The sequence below is a fragment of the Mytilus edulis genome, chromosome 9 (assembly GCF_963676685.1).
Source record: "Mytilus edulis chromosome 9, xbMytEdul2.2, whole genome shotgun sequence".
NCBI classification, from domain to species: Eukaryota; Metazoa; Mollusca; class Bivalvia; order Mytilida; family Mytilidae; genus Mytilus; species Mytilus edulis.
In genome coordinates, this window is record NC_092352.1 from 25,245,262 (window position 1) to 25,265,830 (window position 20,569).

At 29.7% G+C, this 20,569-nt stretch overlaps 2 protein-coding genes across 3 annotated transcripts; one reads left to right on the forward strand and one right to left on the reverse strand.

Moving 5' to 3' along the window:
• Window positions 1-1,284: 1,284 nt before the first annotated feature.
• On the reverse strand, window positions 1,285-4,423 carry LOC139490283 (uncharacterized). The gene is made up of 4 exons (XM_071277124.1): window positions 3,823-4,423; window positions 3,166-3,216; window positions 1,963-2,017; window positions 1,285-1,422 (listed from the first exon to the last, which is right to left on the reverse strand). Coding segments are annotated over exons 1-4 (699 nt in total). The 5' UTR covers window positions 4,414-4,423; the 3' UTR covers window positions 1,285-1,420.
• Window positions 4,424-5,862: 1,439 nt separating this feature from the next.
• Window positions 5,863-18,435, forward strand: LOC139487885 (putative leucine-rich repeat-containing protein DDB_G0290503). 2 transcript variants are annotated; one of them, XM_071273051.1, is made up of 7 exons: window positions 5,863-5,892; window positions 8,999-9,073; window positions 9,567-9,716; window positions 10,455-10,565; window positions 11,564-11,614; window positions 12,502-13,336; window positions 14,838-18,435. In XM_071273051.1, exons 1-7 carry the CDS (start codon window positions 5,883-5,885, stop codon window positions 14,899-14,901), a joined length of 1,296 nt encoding a protein of 431 aa, XP_071129152.1. In that variant the 5' UTR covers window positions 5,863-5,882; the 3' UTR covers window positions 14,902-18,435. The 2 variants fall into 2 exon arrangements, with proteins under 2 accessions (XP_071129152.1, XP_071129151.1); XM_071273050.1 differs by having other exon boundaries at window positions 5,864-5,892; window positions 11,564-11,638.
• Window positions 18,436-20,569: the final 2,134 nt, after the last annotated feature.

The window sequence follows — 20,569 nt, forward strand, 5'->3', positions numbered from 1 at the left end:
TACACCACTGGGTCGATAACACTGCTGGTGGACGTTTCGTCCCCGACGGTATCACCAGCCCAGTAGTTAACACTTCGGTGTTGACATGAATATCAATTATATGGTAATTTTTATAATTTCCCTTTACAAAACTTTTAATTTTTCGAAAAACTAAGGATGTTCTTATCCCAGGAACAGATTACCTTAGACGTATTTGGCACAACTTTTTGGAATTTTGGTTCCTCAATGCTCTTCAACTTTGTACTTGTTTGGCTTTAAACTACTTTGATCTGAGCGTCACTGATGAGTCTTATGTAGACGAAACGCGCGTCTGGCGTATTAGATTATAATCCTGGTACCTTTGATAACTATTAAACCACTGGGTCGATAACACTGCTGGTGGAAGTTTCGTCTCCGAGGGTATCACCAGCCCAGTAGTCAGCACTTCGGTTTTGACATGAATATCAATTATATGGTCATTTATATAAATTTCCCGTTTCAAAACTTTGAATTTTTCGAAAAACTAAGGATGTCCTTATTCCAGGAATAGATTTCCTTAGACGTATTTGGTACAACCTTTTGGAATTTTGGTTCCTCAATGCTCTTCAACTTTGTACTTGTTTGACTTTTAACTATTTTGATCTGAGCGTCACTGATGAGGGTTATGTAGACGAAACGCGCGTCTGGCGTATTAAATTATAATCCTGGTACCTTTGATAACTAAATATAGCCCTTTTTGGGGACATTTTTACCTATTATTTCTGGTTGTTGTGTTCAGACATCGTTGTCAATATAATGGAATTTGATGCGACTGTCATACAAGTGAGAGCTTTAGCTAGCTATAAAACCAGGTTTAATCCACCGTTTTCTACATTAGAAAAGGCCTGTACCAAGTCAAGAATATGACATTTTTTTTCTATTGGTTTGACCTTTTGGTTTTGCCATTTGTTTAGGGACTTTTCTTTTTGAATTTTCCTCGGAGTTCAGTATTTATGTGAATGTTATTCTCTTTTCATACTGTTATGATAATTTTTTTTTCGTTTCTATATATGTTGACGTTTGTTTTTGCTGTAGTTCAGTCTTTCTGGTGATCCGTTGTTTTGTTCTTATAGTTGATGTGGTTCCCTCGTTGTTTGTTTTTTTTTCTTTTTTGTATGTGACCCGGATTTGTTAAATCGCCTAATCGATTTATGTATATTGAACCGCGGTATACTACTGTTGCTTTAATTTAATAGTACAATGTATTTATAAAATAAATTCTGAATTCGACATAAAACTGCATTTTCCACATTGTATTGTTTTAAACTGTATATGCCACTAATAAAAGCAAGAAAGATTTTTTTTATAATACTTCCATCATCCAAATGGCAATCAGTCGTGTTCTCATGAAGAAAAGATAAACAAATCCACTGTTTCTTTTTTTTTTCGATGTTGATCATAGTCCTTAAATAGAAAATCAAAAATAAAATATTAGATACGTTGTTAACCATGAAAAATAAATCAAGAAAGGATGGAAACATAATATTTTTACTTATAAATTTTAGTACACTACGCATAAAAAAAATAATGAATCTTCATAAAAAGGGGCTAATTACAAATAGTGTACTTATTGGAACTATGTTTTCCTCAATATGATAATGTAGGCAAATATGACAATCTTGTTTTCTAAACGTTTCAGATTGCCAAATGATATCATTCATATCAATAAGATTTAAGCCTTTTACGATTTTTATTTTAAAACCTCCAAATAATGCAATTCCAGAAGTGTATCTAACCAAATGACGACCTTAACTGAGGGAAATAACCCTTTTTAGTATAAAATGCAACATTTATAGTGAGCATAATTCTGAAATTAAAGTTTTGAAGTTTCCAACACAAAACGAAAAAAAATGTTCAACTGCTGTACAAAAATAATACATTAACGTGTATATCAATTAGATTTCATTCCCATATCGTGACATTCAACATTGTATGTTTACTTACATGTTAGAGCGACAGCCAGTCCAATACCTAGTGGGACTCCAATAATAACTAATGTCTGTAAGTATTAAAGTTAAGGATAATGTGACATCAGTTCTTTTTACATTGTATACATTTTATTCCATAAAACTATATATTTGTTTTGCTGCACTGTAATGCTGATGTTATGGTTTATTAAAATAATGATTATTGTCAATCAGACAACTATATTCTTCAAAAGATCAGAAGTCAAAGGATCTTCAACAACTATAAGATTTGAAACAGCCTTCAAAAATTATTAAAGGCATACTGTATAGTAAGTTATACATACATTGTTATAAACTTTCTCTGAAGATATTATAACTGTTTTTCAATAAATCTAAAAAGAAGAAAATGGTACTATCGCCAACTTATCTGAGATGGAGAAACATTCAAATGTCACTGTTTTTTCTTCAACGATAAGGCAAGAACTATAATGCTACAAGCTATGAATGGACCATCGAATACAAAATTAGACCGTTAAAAAAATATAATAGCCTTATTTGGGTCAATCTAATCAAACAAACAAAAAGTATACCATGGAGATAACAACCACTGAATAGACTCTTCAATTGAAAGTCAAATAAAATAGCATAAAACTATGAGATGCAAACAGCTCCTCCTACTTTAAGGGTTCTTCAGAGAAAATGGTTAATTGATGTGTGTCATGACCTAAATTGACACGTGTCTCAATCGGAAATAATATTGATTGTGATTCTTTACATTTGGAAAATCATACAAATTCTATAATTAAGAAAACTGAAGAGGGTGAAAGAATAGATGAGTAGGATGTCCGGAGACTGTATAAATTCATTTTTTTTTTCAATTTTGGAGAAATCTTTCTTCAACTTGACTTTCAAAATCTGTCCATGTAATATATTGATCATTTAGAGTTATTTTAAGCTTTTAGATGTCCTCTGAGTGTGACAATCTAAACAAAGTAATCACTATATTTGATAATTAAATCGTCTGCTGAAGGTTAAACACTTGACCTTTATAACTATTTATATTTATTTTATGGGTCTTCTGCATATTTAACTTAATTGCTATTGTATGCTTTAAGAAATAAACCAGGTCTTATGCCTTTTATACGAGTTTCTGTTTCAGCGAATAAGATTTACGGATATTAGTTTTGTCTGAGTAGAATAGAAAGCTTTGATGTACAAATGCAAAAGCCATAAAGGATACAGCCAGTATATAGGCTACTATTCTACATTTGAGAAAGCGGTGTCTCCATTTCTAAAATAAAAATAAAATGATGCCTTTAAACCATGAAAAGCATTAAAAATCGATATAGTATACAAACTTAAATCGGCAAAAGTATGTGCACACCCTAAAACCAACTTTATATTAATTTCGTTAGATTCTGTAAATAACGTTAGAATAGCTTCTGGTTAAATTAAGTTGCCATTTTAAGGCTGCAGACTATGTTTTCAAAATGGAAATATGAATGATTTTTTTTTTTAACTCAGCACTGTAGATTCTTCATTTTCAGGTAAAGCCGTTAAGGCCGCTCATTATTGTGTATATGTGACATAACATCAACAGTTTTGTGCACTTAATTTTATTCAATTCAATGCATAATATTAAAATTTGAAGAAAGAGTTCTCAATTGTCCATTGTCAGTTGTATTCACACCCAAATGAGTTCTGACACGAAATATTTCCTTTGGTGACTATGTATTGAGTGCATTTGAGTGGTCTGTTTGTTTTACGACTGGTAACGACCAGTATTTTCAATAGAATCTGATGCATTTTTATTTAATGAAGTAATAAGTGCTGAATAGTTTGGATAATAAATCATTAAATATTTATTATTGGCATGTAGTTTTAATCTAAGAAATACCACTTGGCATGTTTCAGGTTGCTCATATTCCGGTATATCTTCTACTGGCATTGTTCTCACTTCTTCAATCTGTTTTTTAGTAACACCAAGTTTTCGAAGGTATTCTGACGCATTTTTCCATTTAGTTTCAAATGCTTCGTTGCTTATCTTTTTAGGTCTCATAAATTCACAGAGTCTACATTCTCGATGAAGACCTCGTATACTGGGCATAACGTCTGAATTACCGGCAACGAAAGTCACCATCAATAAAGAAAGTATGTAAAAGTCTAAATGAGATGCACGAACATGGTTCGTTATAACATTACACACGCACGTCACTTTGTTACAATGTGGATTTTTTGTGTCGTCGTACAAGATAAGCCATTGACTTCTCACAAGCGGAAGCTTCTCTGGACTCTTGCAGTTGATGGCGTTTGGACAACAAGCACCCGGTAGTCTGTATAAGTGAAGAACCCGATGTTTGTGACGATCAAGTAAAACCGAAAACGATAACATATTTTCTTTTAGATATTCGTCTAATATTTTCAGCAAGGCTGGCTTTCCACATAACTGAAACAATTTCAGCATCCGTTTGTAGTGGGCATGTTCCATATTTTACAAAAAAAAATCCTCATTCTATAAAAAAAAAAAATCAAAACCAATATGTGTTACAGCATAACAATATGAATGGCGTTGCATAGAAGATGAATTTGAAATATCTGAAGTTACAGATTCGTTGAATGAATAGGACAGGGTCCATCTGAAGCCTGCCTCCAGGTGTGGGATTTTCTCGCTATGTTGAAGTCCCATTTGTGGCCTTCTGTTGTGTTCTGCTCTTTGGTCGGGTTGTTGTCTCTTTGACACATTCCTCATTTCCATTCGAATTTTTTGGCTTCGATGAATTTGTCCAAACGACATTCACTTCCAAACGTTTATTTGAAACGTTTCATATTTACCTCCTGAAAATTGCAGGCAAATCGGCATATCAAAATTTACAATTATATGTTTGGAATGTTCTTCTACCGAAAATATCAAATCATTTCAAATGTATGCACAATGGACTGTTAATTGGAGCTGTGTGTCTAACGTGTGGAATGTTGTACTTTTTAGTTACACACATTTTTATCATATATTTAACATCTTATGTAAAACGGACAATTGGTTACCGAACTAGTGGACTGTCGGACTTTTGAATTGTGAATTGTCGTCTAATGGCCTGTTGGACCAACTAGTGTCTTACAACTAGAATGTTGGACTTTTGACCCATCGGACCTTCCAAGTAATAAATAAAATATTTTCTCTGATATATTTTACTTGTGATTGTATAAACTAGCAAATATAAAATGAATACAAAACAAATCACACTAACAGTACGAATACGTGTATTTCTATATTTTTCAAACATTCCTGTCTTAACTTAGAATCTTTTCAGGAAAATTGGAATACGTAAAGTTGTTTCAGATCAAACTGGATGGATGCATCGAGCTAAAGAAAAGATGGATGAAATATTTTATATGATAGCTGTTTACTCACCAAGTCACATTTACGTGTTTCTGTATGCCATAGTGTGTTTATGTATGCCAATGTATTTAATTTCATTTAAACGTATGATCATATTAGTAGGTGACACATACATTGTTTAAGCCCTAATGCTTGACTAGCCAAACAAAAGTGTTTTTGTTTTTTATTAAACAATAGGTGGTGAAAACCGATATAAGTTCATTGTATTTGGTTGTTGATGATGAAATTAAATTGTTTTTAACTTCCCTAAATACAAATCATTTTATGACAGTCAAGATGGAAATAAAATGTATCTTCTTTTTATATTCAAAATGGTTATAAATAATACATCAAAAGTGCATTTTCATGTTATATTGCTATTTCAGAATTATATTTTATTTACTGGTATTAAACATAGAACAGAACCCTTGACTTATTTGTATACAAAATCAAAAACACCATTAGGAGGCTCAGAATTTGTCTTTAAAACCCTTTATGGTCCTAGGTTATATCTGGCCGTTGTTGATGATGCTAAATTTATTTGTTGGTACTTATATTTATCACAAAATTCCCGATAGAAAATGGCGTCTGGTTTGTTATTCTTTTTTAGAAACATAGTGTTACCCCTATTTATCTATATATACAACTTATTATGAGATTCTATGCGGTTAAGGATACGCATATGGTTTATATGACTTGTATGCATCAAATGCCATTAAGATTTAATGTGTTTTATGAATGCAAATGATTGAAAACCACCAACTTACTTGCGGCTTTTGCCGAAAAATACTGTTCCCATGCTTAAATCTAAATTATACACAGTCCCTTCACACGCTTAATTTAAGCAATTATTTCAGCTGAACTTAGATACAAACTAGAATCATTCACAATTCACATATTCTTTGTGCATTCACTTGACTAAGGGTTCCTGTGTTTATATTTGTTAATTTGGGAGTTATTATTTATTTTTTTAGGCTCTTTTCCCAAGCACAAACTTTATTTTCATGTTATTGTTAGTATGTCTATGACACATACTTTAATAGAAGTTAATACACATGAAATTTGTTAACCATGAAATAGATTTCAGTGTACCTTTTAATACAGTTTGTAAAAATACACTCAAAATAAAATGCATCTGCAAGTTTTTTAATACAAAAATGTCAATATTATGAATATACTGTAAAACTATTAAGGGGTTCTTAATTTTGTCAATAATGAGGATCTGTATAAAATTTACAAAATAATGGCAGAAAAATAATAAATAAAGAAAAATTTAAAATGTCATGAGAATTGATAAATTAACGTAAAATTTTCTAAAGAAAAATGCCCTAAAAATTTAAAGGATGCAAAATTTTAGGACCCCCTTTCTAGACCCTTATAAATAATTTTAGAGTTATTGTTCTTTTCCTGAACTTTTCTTGAAATTTTTTTCAGAAAATCAGCTAACCATGTTTTTGTTAATTGGTTAGTAGAATTTACAATACCCATATTATTTTAAGTGTTAAGTGAAAAGAGAATGGAAAAGAGGAATGTGTAAGGCCACCAGTATGTCTTTAATGTAGTGAGAAATTTCTGCACTTGGATGCAATAAATTAACAATAAAGGATTTTTACCTAAAAGATGAACCTACAAACCGCTGAACCTGCACTTCACTGGTAGGCAATGAAAGCTACAGTCCTCTACGTTAAATGCTAAATAGAGAGATCGTATGAAAAATGAACCCCAATATGTAGCAAATATTCCCCCCATGAACTCTTTGGTTTCCATTCCAGCTTATTTATTATAAAATTCAAAGAGAACCCCTTAAGTTCTAAACTGGGACCAATTCAGGATGTTCCTTTCAATGGTACATACAAAGAAGACCCAATCTAATCTCTGTGGGAACACAGAAGAATATAATCCCAAATATAAGCTAGCATACAAGGTGGGGACATGTTCCATTTTCATCTTGCCATATCCCGCCGGCTATAAATTTATACAGATATCATACATCCAGTCTGACGGGAAAAACTTATACAATGGTCATTTATTTACTGGTGTACATGTACAATGTAGGTAAATTATTTTGGAGGAAAAGTTCCATTTTTAGACATTCTAACAGCTAATTTTTTTATTTCCTTCTTTTCTTGAATTTCTCCTGACTACACATTTGTACATTGCTCTACTGGAGTGTTTAATTGTATGTCATCAAAAGCTGTCTTTACTATGCATCATTTCATGGAAAAATAACTGCTGGTTTACAAGCCTATAGGTAGCAATTTTTGGAAGCCTTACTTTTATACCTCTTTGCTGAATAGACTTCTTTGTAAATTGTTTGGTTCTAAAGGTAAAAGATTGGACTCTTTTTGAAAATTTATTAGAAAACCAGATGATTAAGGGGAGGTAATTCAAACTTTATATATAAAATAAAAATCTTGCAAATATACTTAAACAAGTAAATATAACTTGCATCTTCAAATAAATAGAAATGACTTGCAAAAGTATTACCCCTATATATAGCTAACTGAGATCATTTAAGTAAATAAATACTTAACAAAAATTTGAAATATACAACTACATTGTTGTACTGTAGTATTTGTGTTCCAAAACGGGTACAACATTGAGTTCAGGAGTTATGTATACATATATATACATTTGTATATTAAATAAGGGGATGTGGTATGATTGTCAATGTAACAAGTTTCCATCAGAGTCCATAAAATGTGGATATACATGTAAGTAACCTTATCTTGAACTCACTATACAGCCTTCAACCATGAGCAAAACCAATATCATATAGCTTTTATATAGTTTATAACAATTCGTTTTATGAAAAACAAATACCACAGATCTATAGAAATAAATGCAACCTAACTTTGAACACACACAAAGAAGAATGGGGAGGGTTATATAAATGTATGTTTGTAACTGCTCATCCCTTTCCTTAACCTTGGGCAGTGATGTAACAGCACAACATGTACATTAGAACAAATTTTCAATTAGTTGCAAATGGCTTTACTTAATAGATCATTACAAAGCACAGAAAACAATAGACATGAAGCACCATTAAAAGAGTACTCCTTGACTGAAAGCTAGTTCAAAGCTTCTTACAACTGATATTAAATGTATCATCTCCTCCCAGACCAAAGTTTCAATTAGTACACATTCAGCAGTATGAGCAGATTCTGTGTCTAAAGACATCATAAACAGAAACAAATAAACTTGTAAAATGAAATATAAGTAAATAGTACAATAGTATATAGGATCATGAGTACTCATAGCTGTAAAGACATGCTCAATTTTTATATAGATACACGTAATAAGATCTAGACGGTTGGTTGTCTGTTTGAAATGTTTTATATATACTAGTTTGGGAACTTTTATAGCTTGCTGTTTGACTTGAGCCAAGTCCCTGTTTTTAAGGCTGTACTTTGACCTATAAAGGTTAGCTTTTTACGTATTGTGACTTAGATGGAGAGTTGTCTCATTGGCACTCATACCACATCTTTTATCCTCATTTGTTGTATGTCTAGTTAATCATATTTTGACTTATTAAAAATGAAATCCATGTAATTATAAGTACCCATAAAAATAATAATCATTATGGAAAAAAAGATGAATAAAAATTAAGGTGCTCTGACATGACTGAATGATTTTCTGTGGTTGTAATGTTATTGTCAGAAATTTGCTTATTCAATTTATTTATTTATATTGACAGAAATTGAACAAGATACAAGTAACAGGACAAAAGAGAAAGCAGTAAAGACCATTGAGTTGATAAAGTCATTTACTGGTTTGTTTGCTTTATATTAATGATTTATTTATTACAAGTTCTGTAAGATTGTTCAAATTGATAAAAAAAAAATATTATCAGTAAATTCTGCCTGTTGATATGCATTCATCCAATATTTATAGTTGCATGTTCATATTAAATATAAATTTTGTAAATTATCTCCCTTGTTAGGCATTTATGGTGGAGCAGTTGAAGTAGTGTAATAATGTTATATATTTTAAAAACTTGCATATTACTGCATCCAAAATATAAATGGATGCATATGCATTTTTGTATGAAATAAAAGTTGTATATAGTGTTGCTAGAGTAAAACTGATTCAAAGACAATGAAAGACAATTGGTTAGATGTTTTAAATGTTGTTTATGACTTTAAAGGAAATGCTTTGGTTTAAACATATTATTTTTTTGTCATCTTTATCAAACTAAAATACATTAATGTAAAGCTACAATGTAAGATTGTAAGATATATATTCAGTTTCAAGTCTTTTTCTAGGTGAACTGCCTAAAGATTTCAGACTGATTGCTGATATACAAGAATTGATAGAAAACACCATTCATCAGAGATCACTAAGCACAAGGGGTGATGAATGTCATCTAACCACCATAGCAACAGATGATGGATCACTGTTTGAGAAATTATCTGGTATTTGAATTTTATTTAATTTATTCTTTGATTCTCACCAAAACAATGTTCTTCTTGATTTATCTTCAAAAGTTTTGATAAAATTATTAAACGTAATTGTTATACACACCTACTGATTTACATTGTATTTCTAACAAAAACTTAATGTCATGCACTGAAAGAAATGGTCAACTTTAATATTTGTGATGTGAATAAAAGAGGATGTAAAAATTTACTTCCACATTTGTATCTTTTTTACGACAAGGGGGATTCTATAATAGTCTTGTTGAACTGAGATTTCAAATGAGTCAAAAGTTAATATGCATTGAACGAATTGGGATTCACTATGACTTATCAATACTTCAACTTAAACAAAATTTGTTTCCACTACAAGGTTCAGCTACAATTCAGGAAGTCTTTTCACACAATTTTTGCCAGTTTTTGAGAACTTCCCAAAAATACCAATCAACAATTATACATAGAAATTTCAACTGGATTATAAATTACAAATGAATCCATTTCTAAGAAACACAGGTACACAGAATAGCTTCTTCTGATGACTATTAAGTGAAAGTAAATCATCATAAGCTTTAACATGTTTAATAAATTCTGAAAATAATTGTTTTATATTTCTAATATATTTTTGAAAACAATGTAACAACAATATAGAGCATAATATTGAAATTATCTCCCCTAGAATGACTTGGAAGGATATAGGTTTCTTTTCAATATTGATTTTAATTTTTTCTTTATTTGCAGATTGGTCAACATTACCATCCGTAGAAAAAAATAACCACAAAAACTTTCTAGAGGAGAATTATTCACCTGAAGACTTGCAGTTGGCTTATGATGAATACTTTGCAAGACATGGTAACATTTTCATATTATTTTCATTTCAATCTTTGGTTATCTCTGAAATGACAGTTGTGTCATACACTCTTTGTTATTTAAAAAAAATCTTTATTTGGTTTCCATTCTTTATATGTAAGTTTAACTTACTAATTTGCTTCTCAGACATAGTTTTCATGAAGAAAAAAAATTCTATATTTGGTTCAGTTGCTTTTATTGACATTCAGTCGGACAATTTATTTAATGATGTGCAGGTATCAATCAAGTCTAAAATTTAATGCAGGAGGTATAATAAAAACCATTATCTGGCCTTAAAATGCAAAAAAATAGTCAAATTTTGGAAATTGGTTAGAAATATATTCTAATAACTATGATCTCAAAATAAGGCTATGTAGACAGTTTTAGAGTTTAGCATCAAAAGCAAGATAAGAAGTGTTAACCTTTGATGCAAATAGGTTTAAGGCGGTTAGACATGATTTAAAAAATTTAAATACTGATATCTGATAAAATTAAGAGTCTTTGGAAAATCTGAAGGCTACAACTGATAAATACAATAGCAAATCCAAGGTGAAAACCTGGCCTTATATCATACCTTCTACTTGATTTCATCATGTGACAATCAACTATTGTTAAAGTAATTGTATGATATTTTTAGTGAAAAGCATGCTGGACCCATTTGGATATTTTACATAATTCATTTTAATTGAGTTTCAGCAATACAATGAAACTTACGCACATGTGTACTTCATATATGTTTTCAAGTTAAATCATTTTTTTCGTACTCGATTTTTGTGAACCTGGTTAGTTAAAATATTTGTGGATAATGGGTAAGCTCACAACAATTTCAATAAAAAAGAGCTTTTTATATAGGACACTGAGAACTAAGTTATTTTATTTCATACTGAGATTTGTATGTATTTCAAATTGAATATTTGAATGGTATTATGATAGGTTATAGTTGATTTCATGCATCATTTGTGTCTATATGTTTAACTAATTAGATCTAATCTTTATTTTAGGAAGAATACCTGCTTTACGAGACTTCAGAGTTTTCATTCTACAGTGGCAAGGTAGGCCAAGGAAGAATTGTCTAGGTACTTTTTGTCTATTGAGTTATCTCCCATGTTTTATCAACTAAAAGCCTTATTTTCCAAAATATGGCACAGATATGAAAACAATCTTTCAAAGTTTGTAACATGGCATGGTAACAATTTAGTAATGTTCAGAAAATAAAGGTTTCACCATTTATAGCAAACAAAAGCATGATCTTAACTATAGAAAATAAACATAAAACTTCCAATATACCTGTTTGTTATACACCCAGCTTTTTCACTGTATTCTGTTTAAAAGCCTTCCACAATATTCTATAATATTCTAACAAATTTAGTATGCTTATAACAAGCATATCTTGCCCTCATGGCTTCACTGTTTTATATAAAAAAAAAATTAGGTACAGTGGTAAAATATTTGCAGTTTTTATAGTAAACAGCTTCAAAGTAAATGATTAATTGTACCAGTAGATTATAATGTTGATTCTTGATTGTAGTTGTAGTTCCTCAATACATTTGATAAAATGGCACATTAATAAAAGATATTATTTTCTTTAAAATTAATTTTCTTTTTTGATAAATGAATTTCTGTGTATTTTTTTTCAAACACCAGTCTATGTTCAATGTTCACATATTTCCCTTAAATTTTGAAACTGATATCACTTGAAAAACTAACAGAATGTATGTTTAATCACATTTTCTCTCTATAGCGACAGTTTACAAATATTATAAATGTTGTTATATAATAAGTGAACATTTTTTTAAGATAAAATGTAAAAGAATTTGTAATTATTGAATGATGCAACTAAAATTGACTAAAAATGTATGGTGATTATTTAACTATTCTTTATCTATTCCCAACTAGGTCATGTTCAGTGTTATATATTAGGATATTTTATTTATTTCAGTTGAAATGCAACAGAAAAACATAGACCTAGAATCCGACAACAGTAATTTGAATCTTAACCAAGAGAATTTCAGATTAGCATTAGATCATGCTGTGCATGTTTCAACGGAACAACAGAACCAGCTTCAGAATCTGATCACAGACCGTGTGAACTTACAGAGGCGATTTGAACAGGCTATAGATACTGCTGAACAATTAAATACAATTAATGTACAACATGTTACTAATAATGGTCTATTGCAAAACGAGTGTACAAGGCTCATTGGAGAGAATAATCAAGTAAATACAAGATGTAATAGGTTACATCAAGATAATAGAAGAAAGGACATGCAAATTGTTGGTCTTGACAAAGAAATTGTTCAGTTGATTGTACAAGTAGCTGAAAAGGAAACTAACTTAAAACAAAAAGACACTACCATAGAACATCTGACATCACAGAATGAACAACAAAGCACAACCATTGAACAGCAAGGCACAACCATTGAACAAAAAGACACTACCATTGAACATCTGACATCACAGAATAAGGAAAAAGATGGTAAAATTAAAGACATGAAGTGCATGAACAAAAAACTTTATAGTGATCTCCAAGAAAAACAAGAATTGTGTGTAGAAAAAGATAGGCAGCTTAAAAAACAATGTCTAGTCATTGATGAGTTACATGTGGAAATGAGTGCTACGAATGAAAGACTTGCAAATCTGGAAAAAGGTCTTGAAAAGAAAAATAAACATATCAGTGAACAAGATAAAATGATCAGTGATTTAAATGATAAAGTACAATCTCAGGACAAAGTAAACCAAGATCTGTTTGAACAGTTACTGGAGTTAAAAAACATGTAAGTACATGTACATTTGAATTAGAGAAATACCCGTACATAAAGATGGGTTTTTTTTTAAAGTCTATAAAAATGAAGATGTTATAGCAGTCTTACATGTATTATCATGATTATCGAGAGAAAATGTTTATTTGATAATTAGAATTCCTCTGCTGTTTGTTTCTACTTGTACTAGCAAATGACTAGTATTATACATGTAAATGTATGTTATTTAAAGAAAGTATGTCCATCATTATCAAAGTTGTAGTACATATATATTGGAAACAGAAAGATGAACAAGTTATGGAAATTATAATTATTTAGGTTTATTGCAAGTATTTGATGAATATGGTACCCAGTTTATTTATCATATTGCACAGCATATCATTTAATGAGGGATAATATAATATTTACAAATAATGAATGCCACAAAAGGTCAGAATGGGACATCAAATTTGATGCCTTCATAAGGTAGTGTGTATGTCCATAGGCAGAAATCTCATAAGTGGCCGTGTCTAAATCCCATTTGTCAATTAAGGAATTTGACATACTGTACATGTATATATAGATATGGCTGAAATACATATTTTATAGTTTTGTTAAACTTATTTTCAACTTGTCTAGATTTGTTTTAGCTTAGCAAATGGTATGGACACTAGTTTATAATCGAAAAAAAAGATAACATTTATGTTTACCTCTAGAAACATTTTGGCTTTATTCAATTGTATTGAAAGAAGTAAAAAAAAATGTAAAACTGATGTCATTGACATTGTGCATAACAATACTTTTGAATAATTGTCATCATGTTCATTAGATGCAAATATTCTTGAGATGAATGACAGATATCAAAGACCTCTGTGATCATCAAAACAAAATATGTCTAAAAGTAAAGAAGCAGTTGCAACCTTAGCATGCTCAGTTTTAGTAATATTACATAATGTATAACATACTTTTTAGCACCAGGTGATAACAGTTTATCTTCTATAATGTATCAGTTTAATGTCTTAAAATTTAAACTTATATACTTGAACCTTACATTTAGTGCTACATGTATTCTCCTTCTCATTAAAGTGGAAATGAAGACACCTGAATGGTTTAAATTCTAATTTTATTTTTCACTTCATACCAAAATCACATCCATAAAAAGTCTAAATTGTGTTAAAGTATTTTTAATGTGTTTTTTTTGTATCAGGTTCAGTATTAGACTGTATCATGTAGTTAAGGAAATATGATAGAAATATGCAAAACAAAAGACGGTGTGCTTGCATTGTCCATTTTTGTTAAGCCGTTCCTAAAACACTGATTACTTGTACAAAAAAATCTGTACAAATTATAATTTGTACAACATAACAACTTGTACACAACATATATATAGTAGAAGTTCATATAATAACAAAATACAAAATGTATATACATGATATGAATATTTAAAAAGTCTAAATAGAAAACTACGTTCAAACCTTGAATATTATATATAAAACTGTGAAAACATCACATGTACATGTATTATTTTTCATTGTAGGTTACTAACTGTGAACCAGCGACAAGAGGCAGCAGAATCAAACAAGAAAACCTCTTCATCATGAAGTCACCCAGTGTACAGACATTTTATATTATCAATCTATTTTGTGTTATGCTTCATTTGTTCATTTAAATGCACTGTGAAAAATATTTGTACATGTTTCATTTTATCAAACCAAATACATTTGTAATTTGTTATAAAAATATCTGCTGGGCAGATTTTAAGTTAAACTTTAAGTATTTATTAATTGATGTTGTTAAGATTGTTACTGAAGTCAGCACTTTTTTTTCAATGCATTTACTTTATCATGGTTTTGAAGTATCTGTTATATATTTGAGTAATAGAGAACATCAGTAAATTGTCTTAAGTAATTTTGATATGCAATTTTAATAATAAAATTTTATACATCATGTACATGTACATTTTTAACATTATTTTTAAAATTCCAGAATGAACTATTTTTATTAAATTAATTATTGAGTGTTTTCCTAAATGAACTACGATTTATCTATTTAATGTTTTCACATTTTTCATGTTATGGACTAATTTCAGTCATACAATTAAAAAAAAAGAAAAAGGGTAATATATTGTATGCTTTAACCATATGAAAAATATTTTTAAGAAAACTGAAATAAATCTGTGGCTTTTATTAAAAAATCTTATAATTTCATTTTAAAGGGGAGACAATTTGCTGTTATAAATATTTCTAGCCATCATGCATTATTCAATTTACAAAAAGAATCATAAGCAATTTAAAAGGCAGCAATTACAGATACATAAACATCTTTTCATAAATAAAATAAATCTATCATTTACTAATACCATTATCCACCTGCTGAAATCTCCATTTCTTGATTCTGACATTCTTTTTAATAAGATTCATGTATTTATGTATTTTTTTTAATTTACAGTTTTTTAAATGTGGTTACTATCTCAGCCTGATGTAGATAACTTTTAATGCCATATATATGAATTGTATATATATTTATTTATAATTGTTGTATTTAATCGGAAACTTGGTTAGCTGATGTAAATAAATAACATTGAAATGGTATAAACATTAACTCAAATGTTTACAATACTGTAGTAATCTAGTTTTGGGGCATTTTAGTTAATGCAAATTAAGTGCAAAACATTATACTGTGTGCTAAACATGTTATTATGAACTGACGTAGTACAGACACTGGTGAAATAGTGTCTCTCTGTATATAAATCTAGATATTTCTTAAAGTGCTTCATTGTTTAGAACAAAAATAACCAATGAATGTCTATGTTTTGTACAAACATTGTTTTCAACTTTTTTCAGAACATTTAAAATTCAACCAACCCAACCTATCATGTTTAAAACTTGAGGAACAACAGATCTTTTTGGTTGTTTTAATGGTCAGTAGGACTTTAAAAATGGCATTAAAATTTAGTTTAAACCTAAATACTTTTTAAAGCTTTGTAAATATCAATGTAGAATTGTGTATATAATGTAGTGTTTTTACGTTTTTGCTTCAAATACAATGAACCAATCATGCATATTTAATAAAATATCTAGATTATTGTTGGTAATATTTTATACAAAATGCATCCTTTAACTAAATTACAACCAAACAAATTTCTTTGGCAATTTCGTTTGGTATGATTTTTTGTTCTAATGTTTGTTTTACCTATTGAATATGTACTGGTAGTCTATAATTTACTATTGGTTTTTTATTATTTTTATTGAATTTAAGTCTGTTAAAGAAAAATACAGTTTAAAAATTACAAATGTTTTATTTTAATGTAGGCAATATAGGAAAGGTGTACTGACATAAGTGGTCTCTAAACACAATAACTCCAAATGGGAGTTTTATTTTAATGTAATTGAATGATGGTAATAAACTTTCAGTTTTGTTAAATTTCTCCTTTCTGGGGAATATATTCTATATAATATATTGGACAAGTCTTAACACAGTTAATTGAATTATTTTTCTACTGCACATTGGAAGGTAAAGCCAATATAAACTTCCCTTATTTTTACCATAACCAATTTTGAAGGGATACCAATATTTTTTTTATCAATATTGCAATTCATTACTAGCACATTTAGTGCTTCATTTATTTTACAATTTTTTTTAGTCAGTTATATTAGTGTTTTAAAGGAAATTTCCATCCTACCTAAATGTGTTCAGTTAGTTTTTAGATTCAGGTATTTCCATGTCCATATTTGTTTTCAAACTACACGAATTTTTCGTGTCATTCTGATATCACTTCATAAGGCATTACCTGAAAAGCATTCAGTAACTATTTATAAATTTTGAGGCCTTGTCTTTAGACATTATCATATCATCATAATAAGTGTTTGTATTTTAACAGATATTTCTTCCTTTTTTTCGTGACAGCTGAAAATAGCATGTATCATGAATTTTAATAACCATATTGCTGTTTTTCGTTTATTTTAAATTTGACCAGTCTTTTCTAAAGTTTTGTAGATGTTTAGATATACATTTAAAAAATTCTTTATTCTTAACACACCTTTTGTGCTAAAACTTGGTTTTTTTTTGAAAGGGATTATTTTTCAGTTCTATTGATGACCAAGTTTTATTCCACTAGTTAATGTAAAGTTGAATGGAGATATTATTTTAATCTGTTGATTTATATCTTAGCAGAGGCAACTCTTTTGATTTATCAAAAATATACTTGTTTGAGATTGTATGTGAACATTTATTTGTAATGAGGGTCAGATAAGTTCATGGTACAGCCATAAACATTTCCATTCGATAAATTATATTGTCATTGTATTTGTATTTTTATAAGTGTATTTTTATTTTAATTGTTAAAATTTGTCCAAAAAAATCATTGATAAAATCAGACTGACAGCAAAATAGTAACTATCTTTGGCAAAAAGAAATGTTGAAATTTAAATGTTCCATATTTTAAATGGATAGATATGAATGCAGTTATATAAATGATGAACTGAAACAAACTTTTGAAATTATTTCTGTCTATTTCTTGTTTCTTTGTACATTTGCACATATTGTAAATATGTAATTATGTAAATATGTTAATAGTAATGAAAAGTCATAGAGTATTTATATACACATATTTTTGTGAAGAGTCATTGCTTACTAGATTTTTCTATATTCTATATTTTCCAGAAATTCATATGAAGAATGTTTTAATTTCTTTCTTTTTTTCACTTTTAATCTCAACATGTATGGTCAAGCTATTTTCAAAGGTGAATATTAATTTGAAAAACAATAAAAAGTGAGATTGCCATGTAAGCTTTCATAGTAATTGAAATATATTTTGTTCAAAAAGATTTAAATATATTTTGCATTCCTTTGGTTACTAAAATTAAACAGGTTTTCCTTGAAAAAAAGAAATTTATAAAATAAAAAATATACTTGGAAGTATATAAGCCCTAAAACAGTAAACAGACAGTTTACACATGGATTTTAGTAGAACCAACATGTGTAGTGTGGTGTAATTCTTCTTTGTTTTATTCTCACAAATCTTTCTATATTTTAATGTTTTCAATTTTACATGACATGCATTTCTATAGTTTTAGTGCTAATATATTTACTTGTCATCAATTTTACTATTGCAATAAATATATATAACGATAAAAGTATTCTTTTTGTATATACAGTTTTATGCAATCACAAATTAATAACAGGAGTTGATCTATATACTTCTATAAAAAGCATTAAGGTGTTTGTCATATTTAAATGGCAATAAGAACAATCATATTTTTATGCCCAATTTATGGGCATCATGTTTTCTAGTCTGTGATCGTCCGTCATAAAACTTTGCTCAGTGATCAAAGCACAAAAATCATGCTCGAATCATGAAATCCAGCATTTTGATTGGTTGATTTTGGAGAATGACTACAAAAAACTGACTTAAACTTGGCTTATGCACTCAAGCAGTTCTGTAGTTTTTTGTGTCAACTCTTATTAGACATATAACACCGAAGTGCATAATGAAGACTAACATGAAATAATGACAAATTGAGACTGTGAACATGTATCATGCAAATTGGCAGCCTGCAGATCTGACCAAATGGACATTTTTCAATTTGAAGATGAAGTGTTTTAGGCAGCAACCATTTGATTTTCTGGGGGGGGCTATGGTTTTTTTTTCTGGACAAATTATTTTTTTCGTGACAAGTCGAAAACAATTTTTTTCTTTCAATTTTAGCATTACATATAGTGGCAGCTGAGGGTGAAACAAACATTTTTTTTTTCTCAGAATCAAAAACAAATTATTTTTTTCTCCAAAAACTGGAAACAAACTTTTTTTTTCCAAAAAAAAACATAGCCCCCCCCCCCAGAAAATCAAATGGTTGCTGCCTTTATAGTTTCAGTATTTTCTGCGGATAAATCATTGTCTAGATGATGTGGCCTTTTCATGATTGGCTCTCTGTCCTTTTGAAATTCTAGCTGGAACACTGGGATCTTTAATTATAAGGTCAATTATAGAAAAGGCAAATAGACTATTAACGATTAGATTTTAAAGAGAGAAATTTATGAATTACTGAAAAATTATTACACCAGGGTTTTAGATATCACAAACTAGTCAAAACATTTACTAAATTTTATCATCGGTATAAGGACATCATTGGTAAATATAGCTCAACATGCAGACTTCTTATACGTTCAGGTATTTCACATCCAATTTTTTATGGAAATATTCTTTATAAAGCACAAAGGTGTCAGTATTCACCTCAAAAACTAACAAAACATTTGAATAGACTTATTAAGAAGGGATATAGTTACGATACTGTTGTCAGGTCATTAAAGATTGCATATTTTGGCGTTAATATTGATTCACTTATAGGGTCTTTGCATCGGAACTAAACACATTTATTCAAAAACCAGTTGTTGGCATGACACGGGTTATGTTCTTCTCATATATGTTATGATGGTATGATACTAAACCCCTAACAGGAAGGATTGTGCCTGATGTTCATATGATGAAATCATAATCTTTCAGTCAGTTTAATTGAAGTCTGGAGCTGGCATGTCAGTTAACTGCTAGTAGTCTGTTGTTATTTATGTATTATTGTCATTTTGTTTATTTTCTTTGGTTACATCTTCTGACATCAGACTCGGACTTCTCTTGAACTGAATTTTAATGTGCGTATTGTTATGCGTTTACTTTTCTACATTGGCTAGAGGTATAGGGGGAGGGTTGAGATCTCACAAACATGTTTAACCCCGCCGCATTTTTGCGCCTGTCCCAAGTCAGGAGCCTCTAGCCTTTGTTAGTCTTGTATTATTTTAATTTTAGTTTCTTGTGTACAATTTTGAAATTAGTATGGCGTTCATTATCACTGAACTAGTATATATTTGTTTAGGGGCCAATTGAATGACGCCTCCGGGTGCGGGAATCCTCGCTACATTGAAGACCTGTTGGTGACCTTCTGCTGTTGTTTTTTTCTATGGTCGGGTTGTTGTCTCTTTGGCACATTCCCCATTTCCATTCTCAATTTTATTAATTATTGGTCACTTTTTTGCTCATGATTAGAAGTTTCACGTTTATTCCATACTTTCAACCTATAATGCTGCAATTCCTTACTAAGAAAAATCCCAAATGTGTATATTGCTTTTTGTTTATGTCAATTTAAAATAACACTTGACTTCCTCATGACAGAACAAGAATATCTGTACATTGGAACCAATGTCTACCTCACACTTTTCACCTTCACTAAATCACAAAATCTGGATCAAAACCTCTTTAAACTACCTTAAAACTAAAAC

What these genes read in the sequence shown, in the direction of transcription:
- LOC139487885 (XM_071273050.1), top strand. An exon ending in GTTGATAAAGTCATTTACTG is followed by an intron (nt 9,074 to 9,566) that starts GTTTGTTTGCTT and finishes GTCTTTTTCTAG; the next exon opens with GTGAACTGCCTAAAGATTTC. An exon ending in TGAATACTTTGCAAGACATG is followed by an intron (nt 10,566 to 11,563) that starts GTAACATTTTCA and finishes TCTTTATTTTAG; the next exon opens with GAAGAATACCTGCTTTACGA.
- LOC139490283 (XM_071277124.1), bottom strand. Translation starts at nt 4,413, where the DNA reads ATGGAACATGCCCACTACAAACGGATGCTGAAATTGTTTCAGTTATGT. An exon ending in AACCTGAAACATGCCAAGTG is followed by an intron (nt 3,217 to 3,822) that starts GTATTTCTTAGA and finishes TTTTTATTTTAG; the next exon opens with AAATGGAGACACCGCTTTCT. An exon ending in TAGTAGCCTATATACTGGCT is followed by an intron (nt 2,018 to 3,165) that starts GTATCCTTTATG and finishes TAATACTTACAG; the next exon opens with ACATTAGTTATTATTGGAGT.